General features: G+C 34.9%; 1 protein-coding gene across 5 annotated transcripts in view; it reads right to left on the reverse strand.

Annotated features, from left to right (window-relative positions):
- NLGN1 (neuroligin 1) overlaps nt 1–20,771 on the reverse strand; it is a 281,404-nt gene that overhangs the window by 157,370 nt on the left and 103,263 nt on the right. For all 5 annotated transcript variants that reach the window (XM_019619140.2, XM_019619139.2, XM_019619138.2 and 2 more), the window contains one exon: nt 19,113–19,265. In XM_019619140.2, coding sequence (XP_019474685.1) covers nt 19,113–19,265 — 153 coding nt within the window. The remainder of the gene's footprint in view (nt 1–19,112; nt 19,266–20,771) is intronic.

Here is a 20,771-nt window from a genome sequence, read left to right on the forward strand (position 1 = left end):
TTTTTTCCCCCCAAAAGGGTGAATAATAAGAAAAAAAGAAAAACGCTGCTGATGCTTCTTTCCACTTCAGTATAGGATGGCAAGTGAAAAAATATCTTCAAAAGTCAGTAAGGTTCCAATGGTAATATGATAATACAATCTTTTTAGCTGTTGTAACCATCCCAACGTATTCAGTGCCAAGACAAACACATTAAAAGCTAGAAATAAGTAGATGTGAAATTATCTACACAATAATTACAGCAGTAACCAACTGTGTACCATCGTTTTTTTCTTAATTAGCAGCTGCTCAGATCAGTTTCTTTTAGGGCCTGACTCATTCTTGTTTGCATTTGATTTCTGTATCACCTGGACCACAAAGCATCATTTTCACAGCTGACTGCATTTAGGACTTAAGTTTGTGCTTTTATCTTGCTTTCTTTTTAAAGACAAAACAAAATCTTGACCAGAGATAGAAGTTTTCTATTTGGGTAAGGAAACAGCATCTGTAAAAAGGTTTTGCAGGTATTACAGCAAGAATCTTTCAGAATAGATTATAGGCCAATTAGGCCTGGTGTCACTAGTGTAGAATGGGCTAAGAATAGCTGAAAGTCTGTTTTGCTCTGAAATACCCAAGGGAAACTACAAGACCTGATGCTGGAAAACAGAAAAATACTGGAAAGTTATCTGTCTGAAGTGGTGTTTATCCAATAAAATAGTACAATCTAGACAAAAATTGGAAAGAAAGAGTAATGTTTATAATTCTCCAGATTTTAACTTGTGTCCTCACAAGTTCACCAAGTCTGGTGCTCTGTCCCATAAAATATATTGTAGCTGCAGTTATCCATTGCCTTTAGTGGTCCCACTCGTAACTTTGATAGCTCTCATCAGCAATCGCCCTCCATTTATCCAAATGTACTGGTTAATGAATTTAAACAGAAGGAACCACTATTAGTATGCAGACAGACTCTGAGTAAGGAAGGGCAAAAAATAATGCCTATGATGTTCTCTCCAGAGATTTGTACTTTGGAGATTTATGTGTGATTTAACAATAGCTAGAAAGCAAACAAAAAAATTGTAATATATGTTTCAAATTGATAAATTCTAACTATGACCTGAAGATGAAGAAGAGAAGTGTGATCTGGATATTAATGACTTATGAACTCTATTCAAAAATCAAAATATTCAGATAGCTAGGTCTGATGGTTTTTGTGTGTTTGTTGTTGTTTTGCTTTTGATTTTCTGTTGGCACTCACCCATTGGTGAATACACCTGAATACCTGGAATGTAGAGACTTTGCTCACTATTGTCTGTGGGTAGATTTCTTTGGCTTAAGAATAAATTCCATAGGTTTCAAGCAATCATTTATGGATACAAAGTAGACATTAATTTCAAGTAGGAATTCACTTTGTCCATTTTTATTAAACCTTTTAGAAACTTTTCAGATTTATGCATTCCTAGTCCACATAAGTTATAAAAATAAGACACTAATTAAAGAAATTCTTTTCTCGTCAGAATCAAAAGTGTGTGAGAAACTGCTATTAAGCAGATGGTTATCTGTGAAGTAAGGAAAAAAAAAAGAAAAAAGAAGAGGTGAGAGAGAGAGGAAGAAAGGGAAAAAAAAGAAGATAGATGTCATAACGAACATTTAGCTGCACTAATTATAGATAATTCCTTCAAGTACCGATCCCTTATTTATCTTCTGAAAAGACTCATGTCTTTTAAAAAACAGTAAGTTTGATAAAACATTAAACACAATTCTAAAAATCAACCCTCTCTGAATCATTTCAGAGTCTTTGGTCACTACCTTCTGTGGGATAGATTTTCCTTTGTTTAAGAATAATTTCCAATGATTAAGGATAGTAACATCGAACATTCAGTTATTAAAGAATTTTTGGTATTTAGTGCGGTTTCTGATTTCAGTTTTTAAATAACATTTGAACGAAGAGGTTGTTATGGAACCAGTACAATTTTTCCCATTACAGAAGTATCACTGATTAGTATTCCTTGAAAAATTTTATACCTAAGTGGGTTTTATAGAACGTTTGCTAAGATCAGTGCAATCTGTAGTTATGTACAGTGCGTATGTAGGTGGCACGACTCTGTACTTACATCAAGACTCAGTGACATTGGTCTTCAGAAGACCAACATGTTTGGGCTCACCGTTCTTACTGATTAATAAAACAAGATTTTTTTCTATATTACCTAAGATTCTCCTGTTGTTTGTCTGATAGATGCTGACACTCCTAAACTCTCAGGCCTTGATGTGGCAAACATATCCACATGAATGCAATTACTTGAGGAGAAACAAATTGTACCACCTACTGAGAAGAATATTCATGTACTTAAAAACCAAGATAGTTTAGCTGTTGGTTTGAGCTAAAGAGAATTGAATCAATTTTAGTCAAATGTATTACTTCTGTAACATCTTCAAAGCCCAAAATCTATTTGAGGAAATACTTGATAATGTATTTCATTTCTTCCTACAATTTTGATGACTGTTCATTGTAGGACTGAAAACAAAACACTGCATTGCAATTTCAGAGTTTTGTATATACAGGCAAAATAAATAGTCAATTACTTTGTAAACAGATATTGGCAATTACATTGTCCTCTTTGGAAGCCACAGCTTCCAAAACTTTCTCATGTGACCTGAGAGAAAACACAGCCTCTCTGAAATACTGAACAAAAAGCTGACTATTTTTGCAAAATACTACCTTAGCCATGATGTGCAACCAGATATAAATTTGTTTTGAATTCTGCTGCAAGACTAGTGGAGCTAAAATACTTCAGTCAGAATACAACTGACGGCATGTAAGCCAGAAACTACTTCAAGGAGTAAAACCTACAGAAAAGTTAGAATGAAATGGATCAAAAAGTAGTTGAATTTTTATAGAGGTGTAAAAGACCACTTTATTACTAAATAGCATTATTTCTTGCATGGAATATCATCCAGTATCAAGGGACACATGATATCTGTAAATGTAAATTTCCAGCTAGAAAAACTTTCACTGTGACAGATGAGTAAAACAAAGCTAAAATTATTACAAAATGTCTGAATATTTACAAGGGCCTGAAACGCAAGAACTGCTAAATAACAAATTTCTGTGTCAGATGAATCAGAGAAATTAATCTAGGACATAAGTAGCCACATGCGCTGCAATAGGAATGGAGCATAGCCTATCCCACTACTGCTGTTCCCAAGACATGCTTTTGCTGTAGAGATAGGGTAAAACAGGAATATTAAGGTTGCATCCTTAAATGCCCAAGTGTGCTCAAAAATAATTTGTTCAAAGTTTATCAGACAGTAAATCAGTACGCTGTCCTGTGGCCAGGGTTACATTTGTATTATGCTTTTGCCCTAACAAGAAGAACTTGACCTTCTTGTTTGATTGAAAACTCAAATATCTGGTTTGTTTCAAAATCTGCTGAGAAATCTTACTTTATAATGAATATAATGTCAAAAAAATGTCACGTATAAGTTGGCTTTCTCCATGAAAAATTTTTTGAACAAGCTGTGGTTACACTGCAGTTCAGTAGTTCACTGCTATCTACAGTAGCACTTAGTAACTCCACTTTGAGGAGGCTGGAGTCCCACAGGGAACTATTCTTTTTTTCCAGTATATTTGACATGTTCAGCTGTTAGTGCTCATTATGGTCATTATGAGCTATTACTGCTCATTATACTGTTAGGCAGATGACACCTAGATTTACTGAGTTAATGGTGATGGGTGTGGGAGAATCTTTCTTTTTAGATATATGAGTAATCAAAAAAAGAGAGCTAAAAAATCTATGAGATTAGAGGAAGAAAAAGAGCTATTGAAAGAAACACTATACTTTTAAACTCTGAACAGAGATATCAAATCATGTTTGCCAGTTGGCATTATCTGTACCCGTGCCAGTTACATGCAACTCCCTCTGTTTTTCTCCCTGCTAGGCTCTGGAAGCCATATAACTCAACTACTGAAAACAACAATGAACCTAAGCTAATTAGAAGAATCATTCTGATATTGCTGTTCTATTTCCTCTATGCCATCCCTCATGCATTTCGCTTTGGTAACTTTTTTTACTGATACAATTTCAGATAGCCTTAGGCCTTACAATTTAATTATTCTCTAAAACAAAAATAGAAATATTGGCATAGGCAGTTTCTGAAAATAATATGGAGAGCTACGCAGCAAAAGGCCTGGCTGGAAAAAAATATTTCAATCATTTATTCGTTTTTTCCATTTTCTACCAATACAAACCATATATAAATTTATAGTCTGAAAACATTTATCGCAAGGAAGTAACAAAGAATGTTTGTCCCATAAAAACATACAGCACAGTGTCTGACCAAATAAGCAGCATAAAAAACAGGTATCAGTGCAGTCTCTTTTTTTTTTTTTTTTAAGTTATCATTATTTCCTTCTTAAATATTGAGATGCGTTATTCTGGCAGAAAAATATAAGACTAGCAATGATATTTGATTTTGTTTCACTCGGAATTCAAACTTTTTATGCGACGGACAAGAGATTAAACACAACTTTCTGAAAAATAAATGGATTATAATGCCAAAATTCTGATTTCTCTCGTATTACTTCTCCAAATGTAAGGATACTGCACATTCTGGCTTTTAGATCTACACAGGTGCTTTATTAACTTCCCTATGTGTCACACAATTCAATACAGCACTCAAGCTCCTTGACGTGAAATCCTGGAATAGAATCTCTCAGGGTGCACCGTGCTGCAGTAGCTTTAAGTATTATGCACTCACTAGTGTAAAGTGCCTGGTATAAGCTGGAGGATCAAGGGAAAGGAAATGCCACTGCTACCTGCTATTTGGTGTAGAACAAGAAAGAATCAAGCAATAATCTTTCCCCTCATGGTTTGCACTCGGCTGTGTACAGGCAGGCAGCAAAGCCAACATTCACTGGCTGAGAAACAAAACAAATGCAAAACATAGAAGGAGATACCTTATATTAATCTGCTTGTTGCACCCCAGAAACCAAACATTTCGCCAGTACATAACTATAGTATGGGAAATCTCAGAATCAAAAGCGCCATCTCTCCTCTCTCTAATGAACCAAATGAGAAATTCATTAATGAATTGGTCAGGTATAATTAACAGGCGGTTACACAACACACAGGAGCATCTGTAACTTACAGATAGTTTTAACAATCTGGGTATTTCCAAAATTGTCTCTTCTGCTGAGAAACAACTGTAAAGGACACCAAAAAAAGGGTTTTCTCACACGTGTGGCCAAACTGGCTTGCACCAATGTTGTGATACTACACAGAGGCTCACACTTACTTTGCGCAGTTCCTTTCCTGCAAGCCAAATTTTGAACAGTGGCAAACATGAGGGATAACCCATAGAATAAAGATGGTCTAATAGACTGAAATGAGATCAACATCAGGTGGGTCTCCCCATGACAGGAGCAAAGCAACATTTAAATTAATATAAGAAAATAAATAAAAATTCTGACTAATTTTTGGCCTAAGAAATCTTCTGAGTAGGTTTTTGGGCTCTTTTTTTTTTTTTTTTTTGCTCTTGATTGAATACCATCTCATGGTTACATTACACTAGTAATTACAATCTAGTGCTTTCCTTATGAACAACACAGTATTTTCTAAGAATTATATTGTCAGATATCACAAATGCAGTCAAAAATTACATCATAATTTCATCTGATGGAAATATAAGAATTGATCTATTTTAGTTACCACATAACTTACAATTTGTTTCCGGGTTTAAGTAATATCATATATTAATATGGTGTTTTCAAGATATCATTACTGAGTACTTTATGCAAATCCCCTTTTATAGTCTTATGTGTTAATGATCAACAGCACTTTGATGAAAATATTCGATAAACGCATGTTTAAAGTTGTTTTAAGTTACACGAAATGATAAAACACCTCCATTCTCTCTTCCTTCCTTGGGTACAGGTATCTTTGCCACAGCTATGTTTCTTTTCATGGAGTAAAAAAAAAAAAAAAGAGTTGTGACTTTTATACCACACTGAACAACTGATTGTTTGTTGTGCTGAGTGTTAGTGCTGACCCAGTAGCAGTGTTTTACAGTCTGAAGATCAAAGTGCAGTTTGCACATCAAAATCAAATTCAAGCTTTTGTTTATTACTCTCTTAACCTTTCATCTGCACTTCATCTGCTTCACAGAGCACTGAAAAACACAAAACCAAAAATGTTCAGAAACCTTGTTTCAGTGAGTGATCTTTATTTCTTGACCTATCTTACTATTAACAAGTTCTTGAAATTCTTCAATCACTATGATTACAGTTACATTCCTTCTGAAAGGTGATTTAATATGCACGACATTTTTTTTTCATTTTCAAGAGAAAAACAGAACTTGATTTGCCTATGTGATGTTTACATTAAGGACTCAATCTTAATGACAAATTTGATGAAGTAATGAGGTTTATCTCTAGCCTTGCCTTCTCAACCTTGTATTCTTTTAAAACCAACATTATTTTAGGGATTCTTAAAGAAAATGGCACAAAAAGTATCAGTTATATGTAAAAACTCTCAAGGGAAAGGAAAACAAAACTATTTATCAGTTGTATTCTTACAGAGGAATTCCCAAAGATGTCTTTAAAACAGCATACTGCATTCTGCAAGTTGTTAAGCACAGGACATCAAACCTGCTTTTTGCCACTGCTTCATTCCAAAGCATTTCAGTACTTGCATTTATTGAGAAGCTGCTATTAAAAGCACCTTCAATCTGCCTTATACGTGTCAACTGCTGAAAGCTATTAGCTGTAATTGGCAATTTATTTTTTTCCTTTTACTGCTTTTAAAGTATGATCAGGTTCCAAAAAGTAAGGTTTTAGAATTTTGCTAATGTACCCTAAATGATGTGTTCACCAGTAGAGTAGGCAGTTTTCAGTGAAGAAACTGGTCTTCATCAACATATGCTTTTACAATGTGTATCAAGAGATGTAAAAAAAATAGGTGGTCAGGAAATGTGAAATTCTCTGGAAAAGGAACAGAGAGATTAGTGAGAACACAGAAAACACCTCCTGGCATGACTAAAACAAAGGAAAAAAACAGAATGCCACATAGGTCAGTGGTTGGCAGGCTGAACCTACAATTGGTACCAAACTACAATGAGCCGACGTTTATCAGTGCAGGTACACTTTACACAGGAATCCTTCCTAAGAGAAAAAGCAGAGGAAAAATGGAAAGAAAAAATAGTCTTCCACTCACTGATAACTTTCAGGCAGTCTTTACAACTCAAAATCAAGAGCCCCCTTCCAGAAAAATTCCAATTGAAAAAGCCCTAATAAGTAGATGTAGATAATATGTAGATTAAAGTAGAGTGATTAATGTTTGACAGAAGAGCATAGTTTGGAGGTTTTTTTGTTAGGTTTTTTTTTTTTAAGTGTGTGTGCGTCTAAGATTCCTTATAATGGGTTATTAATTTTCACGAATTCAATCTATAGTTTAGAAAGGCTTACAAAGATTGTCAGGAGTACAAAGATCAGACAGGCAACCAGAGAACAATTCATTTGCTGCTGATCATCCTTTTCCTGGGTTTTAGGATTACAGAATCACAATCCCAGGTAGCAGGAACCTCTGCACATTTGGTCTATCATATCCTCTACTGAAGCATGGTCAGCTACGGCAGGTTACACAGAACCACATCCAGGTGGGGTTTGAGCATCTCTTTGGAATGGAGACTTCACAACTTGTCCGAGAAACCTGCTCCAGTGTTTGATCACCTCTAGAGTGAAAAGGTTTTCCTTATTAGGATTTCCTGTATGTGTGCTGCTTATCCTTGTGCTAGATATCACTGAGATGAGTCTATCACCATCTTCTTTACTGCCTCCTGACAGCCACTTATACAGATTGGTTGAGAGATGATTGCAAGGCAGCCTCACAGGGCTTACTGTTTCACAAATAAAGATCCATGCCCTTCCAGCAACAGCTGGATGCCAGATGTGATACCTTAGGGCATCTCCCGTGCTATTAGACACCTGTGTGAGCAACACAATCATCCCACCCAACACAGCACCCAGGCAAGGGAAGGGGTTTAATGTTTACAGATTTTACTTTGAGTTCAACTTCTAACTGCTAGGGCTGGTTCATAAGTACAAACAGATGTCAGTCTGCATACGGAGGTGCCTTTTGTAAATACTCCTAGAAAGTTCAGCTCAGAAAAATAACTTGTTCAAGAGATTTTTTCCCAGAGACAGTGATCAGCAGTGCCAATCATTTTCATTTCCTGTAAAGATACATGTTTTTCAAAAAATCTTCCTCATTTTATACAAACTCAAGTTGAAGCTAGTGAAAACTAAAGCCTTTCAATATGCTTGTTTTCATTTCTTCTGGTGCCCTGCATATCGCTTACTTGGCAATGGAAAGTTCAGAACCAAATTCTGGATGAATTTTTGCTGGGTTCTGCAACTTTGCAAGATGACTTTAACAACAACTAACTATTAGTGGACATTGATCGTCACAAGTAATTTTGTTTCTTTCAGAGTGAGATTGATTATCTTTACCTAGCTCGTGCAGATCTCCAGGGAGGATATGTTGAGGAACCACACAGAATGTGATGAAAAACGTTTTAAAGGACTCAGGAGTTTTAGCAGCAAAAGACTAACTAAGCACTTGTGTAAATGAAAAGTGCACATCTCATGACAAAAGCTCTCCTCAGTGTAGCAAGGGAAGGGAACTTCGTTTATCTATTTCAATCATCCAAATGCCAGTTTTCAATCATTAATTGGAAATAAACCTACCTACTTAGTCCCATCTTTCCTTTTTTTTTCTTTTTTTTTCTTTTGAACGGTAGAAGAGAACCACAGAAGAGCAGAGGAAGACTCACATACTGCTAGTGCAATGGTGGTAGGCTACAAAGGTGATAGTAACAACAGGAATAAAAAGAAAGCTAAGTACATGATGCAACCTTTCCTTGGAGCTCCAGGCAGCAGAACAAGATCCTCCATCAGAGGCATCAACAGCAACTGCTTCTCCTGTGACACTGCACATCACTGCCTCTTTGGTACAACATATGGTATTTTCTAATTGTGGCTGATCCTAGTAAGAATAGACAAGGTTCTACCAAAGCTGAGGATCATGACAGCTGCTTGCAACTGCTTTGCAAGAGGTCTTGTTCTGGTAATCTGGAATTTGGAGTGGTCACATGACAACACTGTCTGAAAAAATGTGTCCTTAAGATTACCCAGATTATTTCTAACTGTTAGCTGCATCTTTGATAAACTATAGCCATATAATGCTATTTTTTTCATTTCTGTACATCTGAAGAGAAAAAAAAAATTAAATTGAGCATTTATTATGATCCTACTTCTTCAAAACTACCAGTTCCACTACACTAAATATCTTCCTGTTTGTAAATTTGTTTGCCCACAGTACTCTCAAAAGAAGCTTATCAACAAAAACATCTGCTGCCATGACTGAATTTGAACCTGAGATCAAAACACTCCCTGTGATCCATCTATAAAAGGAAACCTTCCAAAATCTACATGGAACGTTCAGAGGATGAAGAAATATTACATGCCCATACAGAGGGAAAGAAAAAAAAAAAAAACACCTATGTATTATTTTAAAGGTCTTTAAAAATGCAGTCTTAAATATTACGTTCTGATTGTTACTTCCATAGCATTCAGCTTAGAGACAACTGCAAAGACAGAAGTCATTAAATCAGATGCTGAATTCTGCAATTGCTGGAAAATGCAGGTAGAACCTTGCTGTCTATCAGTAACACACAAAACATTTTCAGCTGGAGAAAACTCACATCAGAAAATAACTATATTAGCAACGCGAAAGCAAGTAAATTATTTTTCTTTCCTTTTCTATCAAGAAGAAAAAAATGGGAAATAATGAGCACTTTTCCATTTTGAGTTCTCTTTTAAATATAAATTTAAGAAGTTAATGAAAAACAAAATCTAGCAACATGCATCCAAACAGCTATTCATTATGACAACAGGAAAAACTCAGAGATTGTTTCTAAGCTTGGAATACTCAGGATGTACAGGTCTATGAAGTGTTAAAAGACAAATTACCAGAAAGAAATGATGAAAAGAATGTTAATATTCTTTTTATTGTGAACATTTCCCTTTCAGTCTCCCATAAAGTAGCCTTCCTAGTTAAGGGCTGTATAAAAGGGAAAGGAAAATATTTAGAGCATTTTTTTTGAAGAGGCATGTAATAATAAAGTGAGTAATTATAATAGCATTAGGACACTCAAGAGTGTATTTTATAGGGTCATTAATATGGTTCATGGGTAGCTGAAAGCACATGGCCTTTGGCCTCATGCCTCACAACACACATGGGGCATACATTAATGGCCCTGTAAAGCACACCCTATTGTGTCTCAGTGCTTTAATAAAGCCCTGCAGATGAAATGCAAAACCATTTTCAGTTGAGTCAGAGTACTTTCCTGACGTTGAAAGGGAAATTACAGCCACAGAAGCAAATCAACTCATGTGCAATACATTATACAAGCAAGTAGAGATGGAAACAAACTTTTGGGGAAAGAATTTAATTTACCCATATGTTTCTTGTTGAAATCAGTGAGAAGATACCAATTAATGTTCACCAACTCCATGGAGCATTAGAACCTAAGTAAAAAAACAAGCTAGGGAGATGCTTGCCTTTTCTTTTTTAAACTTTGGATCTATATTTTCCTATGCCTCCTCTATTTCTGTTTCATACTGAATACTTCATTATCACTTAACGAGAAACAAAACAACCTCAAAAATTTTTACAGCATACCTGCGGCAACTCACTCAACCAGAATCCTGATGAAAAGTGCTGAGAAGGTGAACAGATCATGATGAATGTGGGAGACTTCATGAAATCAAACATTCAACAGCTAACAGAAATGTACAGTGAGGAATCATTTTCAAAATCAGTGGAATTCTTGAACACATAGTGAATATCTCAGAAAAAGACTGCTCACCTATTTTTATTCTATTACATTAGAATCCTGGCACATAAAACGTGAAATATTACTGCAGAGTAATGAAAAAGCCCAAGTATACCTTCTGTCTTACTTCTCATTTTTGAGCAATGATAGACCCCCTGAGACATGCAGCAGATATTTCAAACACTTAGAAAAGATACATCATCTTACTTTTTTCCAAACTGTTTAGTTTGCAAAATGTACAAAACAAGAGATACTGAAAATACTTCTACAAAGACATCAATATCTATCGCTTACATTTGCTTGAAGATAATTATTGTACTTTGCATAAAAAGGGATATTTATCAATATTCATCATTTACCCAGTCTTCTGTAGGACTTCATCTAGCAGTTTGCCATGAAACGCGCATATTCAAATTCAATATTCACAAAATAATAAATATTTTTCAGTACATCAGGAAGTGTAAGAAAACAGCACACCAAACAATGCGGTCTCCTATATATTCAATTTGGAAAGTAATGCAGGTTGCTATATTTTAACATACGCTTTTCTGTGTTAGCAGAGGTAGTTATCTGCACATGGATCCCACTAGATTGAAGAACAAATCTATGACCTGTACTGCTGCCAAGAGTTTTGGACCTTCTAAATCTACTGTTCATATTACAATATAGAGCCATTAGAAAGTTCTGTGACAACTTTAGAATACAGAGCTTGCTCAATTCATTCAAAAAGTATCATGAGGTATTACAGCAAAGAAGCATCAAATCAGTATTTGAGTTAGCACCTCCAATTGTAAACTACATCACACATGCAGAAACATAAAATTTGAGCAGTATTATGCATTTCAATAGGTTGAAAAATGTGAACAACATTTTCAATCAAGATCCTTGTTTCCTTGTTATGTTATCCATTGCTTCCAAGGATCAGAAGTATACAAAACTGCTTCATTTACATGTTAGAAAAGTCATGACTATTTCAACATACGTAATAAAATACAACGAAACGGGGATTCAAAACCATGCTTTCTGTGCTAACTGTGCTATATCTGGGAAGAGATATAATCTAGATGCTGAGCTATAGAATATTTCTTAACGTTACATTATTATGATCTTAATAACTTCTTAATCTTTCTGCCTTGGTTGAAAATCAGAAGATTATTTCAGTGTTGGAATGCTCTGCAGTGAGATCAGATTGCATAGAAGTCCTAATTTATTCCCACTTCTTGGCTTACAGAACCTTTCCTGGGAAGTGTGGCATACTGGAAAATTCCGTTTGCTTGTGGGGGCAGGGGCAACTTTGGTGCCCTAACAGGTCTCCCATCAAGAAGCCAAAGGCTTAGAGTGCTGTATAGAAGATAACACATTTTGAATACACAAAACATTTGTAGTACTGCAGATGAGAAGTTATGTGCAGGGATCAATGACAGTGTAATTTAGTCAAATATTACTTAGAGGAAAGTGCAGGTAGCTACACATAACTAGATGGTAAGAATTACAAACTTCATGTAGGATAATAGGGTCAAAGATTTAATTTTTTTTCCCCGAGGCAGTAAGATTTCCATAATTAGTCTTCAATGAACACTTTCTCTTTCCTATTTCACAAATATTATCAAGTTGAAGTTTATTATGAGTTCAAAGATTAATCTGTCAAAACTGAAATATATTTATTATATGAATTAATATTGATCAAGGGAACTTATCTTACCAAAAAGCAATTTCTCTTTACAGCAATGACACAAACTGTTCTTATACTAAAACAAATAGTTTTTAAGTTTGTTAGTTGTTATTTTTTGTTTACCAAAGAAGAAGCCTAATGACAAACATTAGAACAAACCTGTTAGTCAAAGGGTACCTGTACCAAGACAGAAACCTATTCAATGGCAAACAAAATAATGTCTGTGCCCTGAAAAATAAAGAAGCGAGTATATATTCATCTATCTAAGCAGATGGATAATGTCAATTTGTTGTGCTAGAAAAAGCACAAATAGAAAAGAAATGGTTTATTTTCAAAGTGCACTATATATTCAGGGTTCCCATTTCATAAATATCTTGCATGCTGTGCACTGCAGTTGACCCTTTAAATGTATCTAGTCAATACCCTATTGTTTACTTCAAGTTCATTTTGTCATTTTGATGGTACAGATTCAAATGTGGCAATCTTCCTTTCTCTGCTTCACTGCATACATGACTCCCTTTGGCTGATACTAGCTCACAAAAAAGCCACTAAAATGTCATTAATTAGAGCTGGTTTGAGATCCAAATGCTAATTCTATTAGCAGATCTATGAAATTAGGACACTGTAAATCTAGATGAGTTGTGCTTGGGCCTCCTGCAATCTGTGTTGACCTGAGGTTACCTACTATATTAAATAAGAATTGTCTAATACATTTTTAGAATGCTATGTGTAAATCAGACCGTGTGAAGTATGTCACCAGAGGGAATAGAAAGCTGCAGCATGCTTTCTATCTTAGCCTGTTCTATTTATCCAGTATTAAATTTATCTGGAGTGCTTCATATGAAGAAACAGCGATGCTCAAGGATAAGGTGGGGTCAGATAAAACCTTCAGGACAAGTTCCCTTCTGTGTCACCTCAAAATGATAAAATTTCACCTACGAACAAGTTAATATTTTTATATCTAATAGAAACTTGTTACGAAGCTGTCAAGGGTCCTCAAAAGTATTTATGAATCACATTCTCTGTATGTTCATCCAATTCAGAAAACTTAAATGAATGATTTTCAACTGCACATTTTCATGTGCTTTGCTATTAATTTTCCATCTTTACTTTCAGTGTAATGTACTTTTAATTAGGCAATAATATATAATTTTCAATTCATCTATCATTTCTACTCAAATATATTAGTAAAGAGAGAGTAGAAAAAAGGCTCATCAGAGACCTCTTTGTGGTAAAGCAAAGCTGGAAGGAAATGCCAGCTCCTGATAGTATCTTTAAGGTTTCATAAAAAGGTAATGGATGTGCTTGTCACAGTCACTAATGATCAAACATTTTCCCATTTTACTGGATATTAAATTGTGAACTGTAAAAGAAAACTTCATGGTCTAAGCAATGCAGCCAAATAATCTCTGTCTTTTTTTTTTTTTTCTCCCTCTTATGTCTAACTAACACAAGCCTTCTTATTCCACTGTTACATAAACTGAATAGTTACTATGACATGGATAGGTGAAGAGGATTATTTTTGAGGGGCAAGACAGTTCACCAGATTGCAGAATAGGCCATGGATTATACAGGCAAAAATGCCTAAATGTCAATGAAGCAATTTTTGAAAGGGTTATGTCTAAAGTTAATAGATATTTTTGAAAGCATCTATTGAGTGTATTGAAAACATATTTGAAAGATATCTTCTGTTTAATATTTTCAGTACTATTACCATGATAGAAAAGGCAAGGCAAGAAAAAAACAAAAGCAAAACATTTTCTGATGGAAAAAATACTCAGTAAATTATTACCCCCCCAAAAAAAGAATCAAATAGTTTAACAAATTAGATTAACACAGAATAAATCAGATCTAATTTGAAAGCACTGAAATAAATTAGTTTTCTATTCTACTTAGGAAAGAAAATGAAAAGAAAACAAGACAATGTCTTCCAGTCAATCACAGTGGAACTAGACTCCTGAAATCATGGAATCATTTGAGTTGGAAGGGACCTGCAAAGGTCAGCTAGTCCAACTTCCCTGATAAATGGCCAGGTACTTCAAAATTGCTCTGATTTTTTTTTGCTGTGTGTGCTCATCCCTGTGTTTGATCCTGCAAATGGTCAAAATAGTTAGTTCTTCAACCCATGGGTAATGGCAGAAATGCAAGGCCTGGGACAAATTGCCCAACACGTACTGCAGGGCTGAGTCTATATTTCATGTCACTCTTTTGCCTGTAACATATTGCTGGTTGGCTTGCATTATGTGAGGAGCAAAATATATTTTCAAGCCTATTTTCCAAACACATGTATTCTAACATACATCAACAAATAATGTTAAAGCGTAATAAGATTCATCCTCTGTTCACTTCATTGTTCACAAAATTCTCACAGCTGCTAACAAAAGAAACATAAGAAGTTGTAAGAAACAACTTTCGCTGCAGTGTTTTTGCTTTGCTTTCCTTTGCTTCAGTATCTTATTTTACACGACTGCTTCAGCCCACCATAGCCATCTGACACAACAAACTATTGAAAAATTGAAGTTTAGGCTGAAGAACACAATAGGACTCTAAGAATAGCTCCTGTCAAAAGCTCTGTGCATAAGCAACAATTTTCTTGTTGTATTGCTTCAAATTGTGGGCAAACCAGGCTTTTCTGTATCGAGAAGCACTGTACTTACGAGTCTCATTGATTTAAGTTCAATCATTGGCAAAATAAGGAAATAATATTTATGAGGAAACCAGGCCTTTCAAACATAGTGCTACAATAAAAGTGCAAATAATTACAAACTGTCATTAAAAGTAAAAAATGGCCAAAAAAACCTTGGAATGACAGCTCACTGTTTCTGTGGGAAAAACCATTGCCTCATGAAGAGGAAAAAATTGGGAAATTTAAAGCAGTGGTTTACTTAGAGATTCCTCTGAATTATTCTTCCATCACTCAATTCAGTTTAATCATGAACTGCGTTAAAAATGTTTTTCTTTCAGATCGATTAAACTCCAGTGGCCAAAAGATAATCAAAAGCAAGAAACAGAAATTAATAAAATGAATAAATGTGTATTCAGTTGGCATAAATCAGTTTACAACTTTCTCTTTCCTCCTGGAAACTTAAACTAAAGGGGAAGAAGCCAATGCTGGCTTCTCCTTTTCAAAAGAAAGAACATAGAAAACAGCACTGGGGGTATTAAATTCATCTATCATGATCTTTGCCTGGATGTTAAATAAACTCTTTTTATAATCCCTTTACGTTTCTTTTATGAAATTTAAATAAAAAGCTCCTGCCTTTTTACCAGCTGGAGATATTTTAGATAAACATTTGAAAACTTAATTTAGTTGAGTTCAAAACCCAAATTTATCTTCAAATCTGTCTTTTCATAAAAATAAGCTATAAAACTATAAAAAATTGTCTGCACCTACTTCTTGCTGTCCTTCAAGGACATCAGACTACTGACTAGAAAAGATTGCTTGCACAAGACTCGCATTTAAAAAGACTGTAAAGAAGATATAAATAGTCTGTCTCCAATGGTTTCTTATTCAGTACTCCCCAAGTTTCCAGGGCAAACAATTCTCTACTCCATCTCATCAATATCTAAGGAAAGATTCTAACAGACTTTCATTTTCAGACTTGCTTCAGACAAAGACAAAATTGGGTCAGAGAACTCTCAGGGTTTTTGTTTGGTTTATAGATGCACTTGCTCCACACTTCAATTTTTATTATTATCTTTACCAAAGACATTCCACTTCTAAGCATTCTAAAATTTTAGAAAGAAGCAAATCTCGCATCTCTATAAAATGTACTGCCTCAAGCAGATTAATCTACAGGACAAAGATTGTTTCAGCTCAGAATAAAAAGAAAATACTCTGAACTGTACCAAGAGTTGCCTGCTATGGACTTAATAACAATAATGAAAAGAATCCAATATAATACACATCCTCCCTTCCCATTACTATCAGTTCGGACAAAAACTCTAAACATTTCCTTAACCGGATTTCTTGTTAAGAAATGTCACAGGGAGAATCCTGGTTAAACCAATGGCAGAACTCCTAAGACTCACATGGATCATCTATATTAAGATATTCAGCCACAATGACTGATACAAGAAATCCAGCCATGAGAAATGGGAAGATAGTCCCTAAATCTTCTCCTGTGGAGAAAGAATCCCTATATTACCTTTCAAAGAAAGAATCCTTATATTATTTTCCCCATACAGCCAGGCATTTTACACAGCAATGAAGTGACATCTAGTCTTCCCACAAGCAATGGACAGAGAAGCTAAATCTTATGGGATGTGAGTCAGGTAAGGGAAGCTGAGAATTTGTCAGCTGTGTATTTGTAAAAGCGTGTCTTTTTTAATGCCACTGAAAAGAGTAATGTTCTGCTGTACCGTTATGGACAAGCATTTCTGTACACTGATGAGTACAAGTTTGAAAACAGAAAAACCTAATATCTTGTGTGATTACACAAGAGTCCAACTCTGAGGCTATCTTACACAATTGTCTACACACTAAGAAATACAAAGAAACCTGGAAGAAAAAAAAAGCAAACTGTGCAAATTTTGTTTTTTGATTGCTAGCATGTTTCTACACTGCCTATCTAGAGACGTGTAACCATTATTTATTGTATTCCTGGTAGATGGCATTGTACCGGAAATAAAATACCTGACTTTTACATATAGTTAAAAAATACATTTATTTTACTAAGAAAGCACTACAAACTTGATAAAGGATTATTTTAGTTGGTTTGAAAGTAATCTTAAGTACACATGCCAATCACCAGACTCTGCTGTGAGTTTTAGAGGTTTTACTGCAATAGGTCCCACTTGAACGAAAATTAACACTCCGCTCCTTGAAAGCTCTGTAAGAGCACAAAAGTCAAAGAAGCACAAAAGCACAAACACAAATGGAAACCTCCCAGGCTCAGTAAGATGTTAGCAGTGGGTTACCTCAGGGATCAGTCTTAAAATTCCAAAAGGAAAAGCCATTACCGTTAATGAAGAAATTCTCATCTTTCAAGCAATGAGCACGTTCAAACACTGCAACTACAAGTAAATTTAGGAATCAGACTACATAATTTATAAAAATAAACAATTTCTTCAGATGACGGCTACTATATTACTGGACAGAGTACCCTTCTGGTATAAAATACACATAAATGTTTGAAATATAAAGGACAAGCGCACTTGTTTGTTTATAGTCACAGATTACAGATTAATAACCACAGCACTAATATATGCCCAAGGACTCAAAGTAAATTGGGAGACAAACATGCAAAATATCAGTACTTTCTTCCTTAAAGAAGTACATCACAAATGAAACCTCCAACCAGATGCTAAGGAGATAAGTGCAGGAACAAACAGCCATTTTTCTGATTGTTCTGGAATATATTCCAGCCTTTGTAAAAGGCAACTACCACAGATTAGGTCTTCAAAATCTAAGTCAAAATCCATTCCCAGTAAAAAATAAACTGTTTTCAGATAGCAAATTTTAATACGGCACCACTGGAGATAAATTGCAGAAATGATGAAGCAGGAAAAAAAAACCAACAAATCAATTATTATGCTAATTGATTTCAAAACAGAAAGAAACAAAGTGTTGATAAAATAAAATGACCATACAAAAGAGAAAACAGAGTAGCAGACCTTGGTGTTGCCCAAAAACTGAAAATAGAGTTCACTGATCTTCAGAACCAACTTGCTGCTCTGAATGACACCTGGCTTATCAAGCTACTTCAGATGTTACAGGGAACCTATGCAAATACTGCAAAATTACTGTTCTGACTTTTAAAATATCTGAGAATTGGAACCCTACTGCAGGAGCCTTAGCAAGTAACATTGCAGTAGAACACGCAGCACAAAACAAACAATCATATCATTGTCACAAGACCTGTCCAACTTTTATCATATCTGTGACCATGGTGAACAAATAACAAAGTATATTTTTTAGAAATACAACCAACCAGAGACATACCAATCAAGTCTACCAGCAGCATCAGCATATCTTATTCACCACGTTTGAAACAATCAGAAGTAGCTCTATTCACTCTACAATTTGGTTTAGAAAAGAAGTATTGGAGATATTTGAATTCTAACCACAAGTCATTTTAAAACCACAACGGAGCTCAAAACAAATAGATATAAAGTATAACTCTTACTACATAATATTTTTATAAAGTTCTTAGTTTTTTCAAAGCATGAAAAAATTGTTAATCAAAACTTAATCACTTCCAACAAAAAACATTATTGTCTATGACTTAACTTATATATATAAAAATAACTAATTCACCTATCTATGACGTAAAGCATTGCCACTATTCACAGAAAACAAGATCTGGTCTGAACTACTCAGCAATGGAAACACCTGCTTGATATCACTAAATGCAAACCAAACAACACAAATAAGACTTGCAATGCCATTTATCTCATCCTCATAGTAAAAAATCTTTTTTTTTTCTTTTTGTACAAATTTTTAAACCAAAGAAAACAGTATCAATAATGTTTTTTTGTTTGGTTGGTTTTTTTTTTTGAAGAGTACACTCATGTATAACACGAATCACATTACATATATCAGGGATTAATGGAAATCTGAAAGCTTCTTACCAAGTACCCCAAGGCGATAGTTGACTGTGATGACTATCACATTCCCATAACTTGCTAGAACACTGCCATCATATAAATTTCCAGTGCCTTCCATGTAGGACCCTCCATGTATATACACCATCACAGGCTTAGGTCCCCCACTGTCCCGAATGTCTGGAAAAAATATTAAGACACATTTTATCTCAAGAAAGCTTCAAACAAAGATGCATGCAATATTTACTTATTTACTTATTTAGTGAGGTTATTTTTCTTGAAGTGTTTCTCAAGCAACATCTTGACATAAGAAAATGGGCAGGTGACATAAGTGTTTCCTTGTGTCTTGCAAACTTATAGCTAGAGTTCATATTTTTGAAACACTTATTGGCATCAGTAAAGCAGAAAGGGATTGAAAATGGTAACACTTGCTCAAATGCAATGGGACCGTGGTCTGATTGTGTTCCTGCTGAATTGGATGTAAAATGTATATTAACACCACTATGAGCACATTTCTGCATAGCCTGAACACTTCAGAAAATCTCTGCTCATCCTTTTGCTCACTTAGCTGAAGGCAATCCATCATATTAAGATAAAGAAGCTTTCTCCTCATACACTTATAACTTCCAGTATGACAAATCAATAATTTATAAATTACAAATTCTTTATAAGCTTATAAGTTAGCTGTCTTGATAGTTCTGAAGGCCAAAATTTTAGAAATTACTTGGAAGCTGTTTAAGACCTCAGACACACATTATATATATAACCTGAGTAGGATGATGGTTAAGGAGAGTGGGTACTTCTTAATTTATTGAACTGTGGCACTAACTTTATGCCACACCTGAAGGGGATGACCCTGCACTCAAACAAAAATCAAGTTTCGTAAATGTGACACTGAACTCAAGTAACAATTTTAAATCTTAGTAGCTCTACCATTCTCTCAGAAAATTAGATATTGACACATCTTTTGAGGTTTCCTTTTGATGAGGACATTGATTTGTGTATCATTTCCCCCTCAAATTGTGTGATTTTCAGATAGGTGCATCTACTCAGGACAACATCTTGAATATCTGAAAACCTGAATCACCTCTGCTTCTTGTGAGGACTGCTCTTAAGCACCAACTAGAAGAAATTGTTAATCGAGGACTGGTGGAATAACATTTGCTTTTAAAGGTTTATTTTTCTTTGACTGGAAAGAAAAAAACTAAAATGCAACCTTATAGTTTTCATTTGTCTGGATTAAATTGTATTTTGAGCTAATTTACAAGCTAATTCTTTTCCCCCATCTGACATAAACTCTAATATTCCATTCTAACAGTTCTTAAAAATAAAGGCAGTAACAAGAGAGCACATGAAACCAATGAGGAACTGCAATGCATATTCTAGTTCAAATATGTTTCTGTCATTATGTGAGCATTCAAGTGAATTCCCTGATTACTCACTTCAGCATCTGAAAAAATCTCAAACGTATTGTTGATTCCTTCAATTTGGATGAACCTTATTTAAGATTCTACTAGGTAAGATCACTCTAGACTTACAGGAGTTGTTCTGAAGCACTGTAAGGATGACTAGGGAAGGGCAGTTAAACTAAAAGCCGTGCTTTTAAAATTTGCTGGAAAAGATCAGCACAGATGTGTCTGTTTATAGAAAGCCAGGTGCTACTATTATTTTGATATTGACTGTGAT

Source organism: Meleagris gallopavo, chromosome 11, assembly GCF_000146605.3.
Source record: "Meleagris gallopavo isolate NT-WF06-2002-E0010 breed Aviagen turkey brand Nicholas breeding stock chromosome 11, Turkey_5.1, whole genome shotgun sequence".
Classification (NCBI taxonomy): domain Eukaryota; kingdom Metazoa; phylum Chordata; class Aves; order Galliformes; family Phasianidae; genus Meleagris; species Meleagris gallopavo.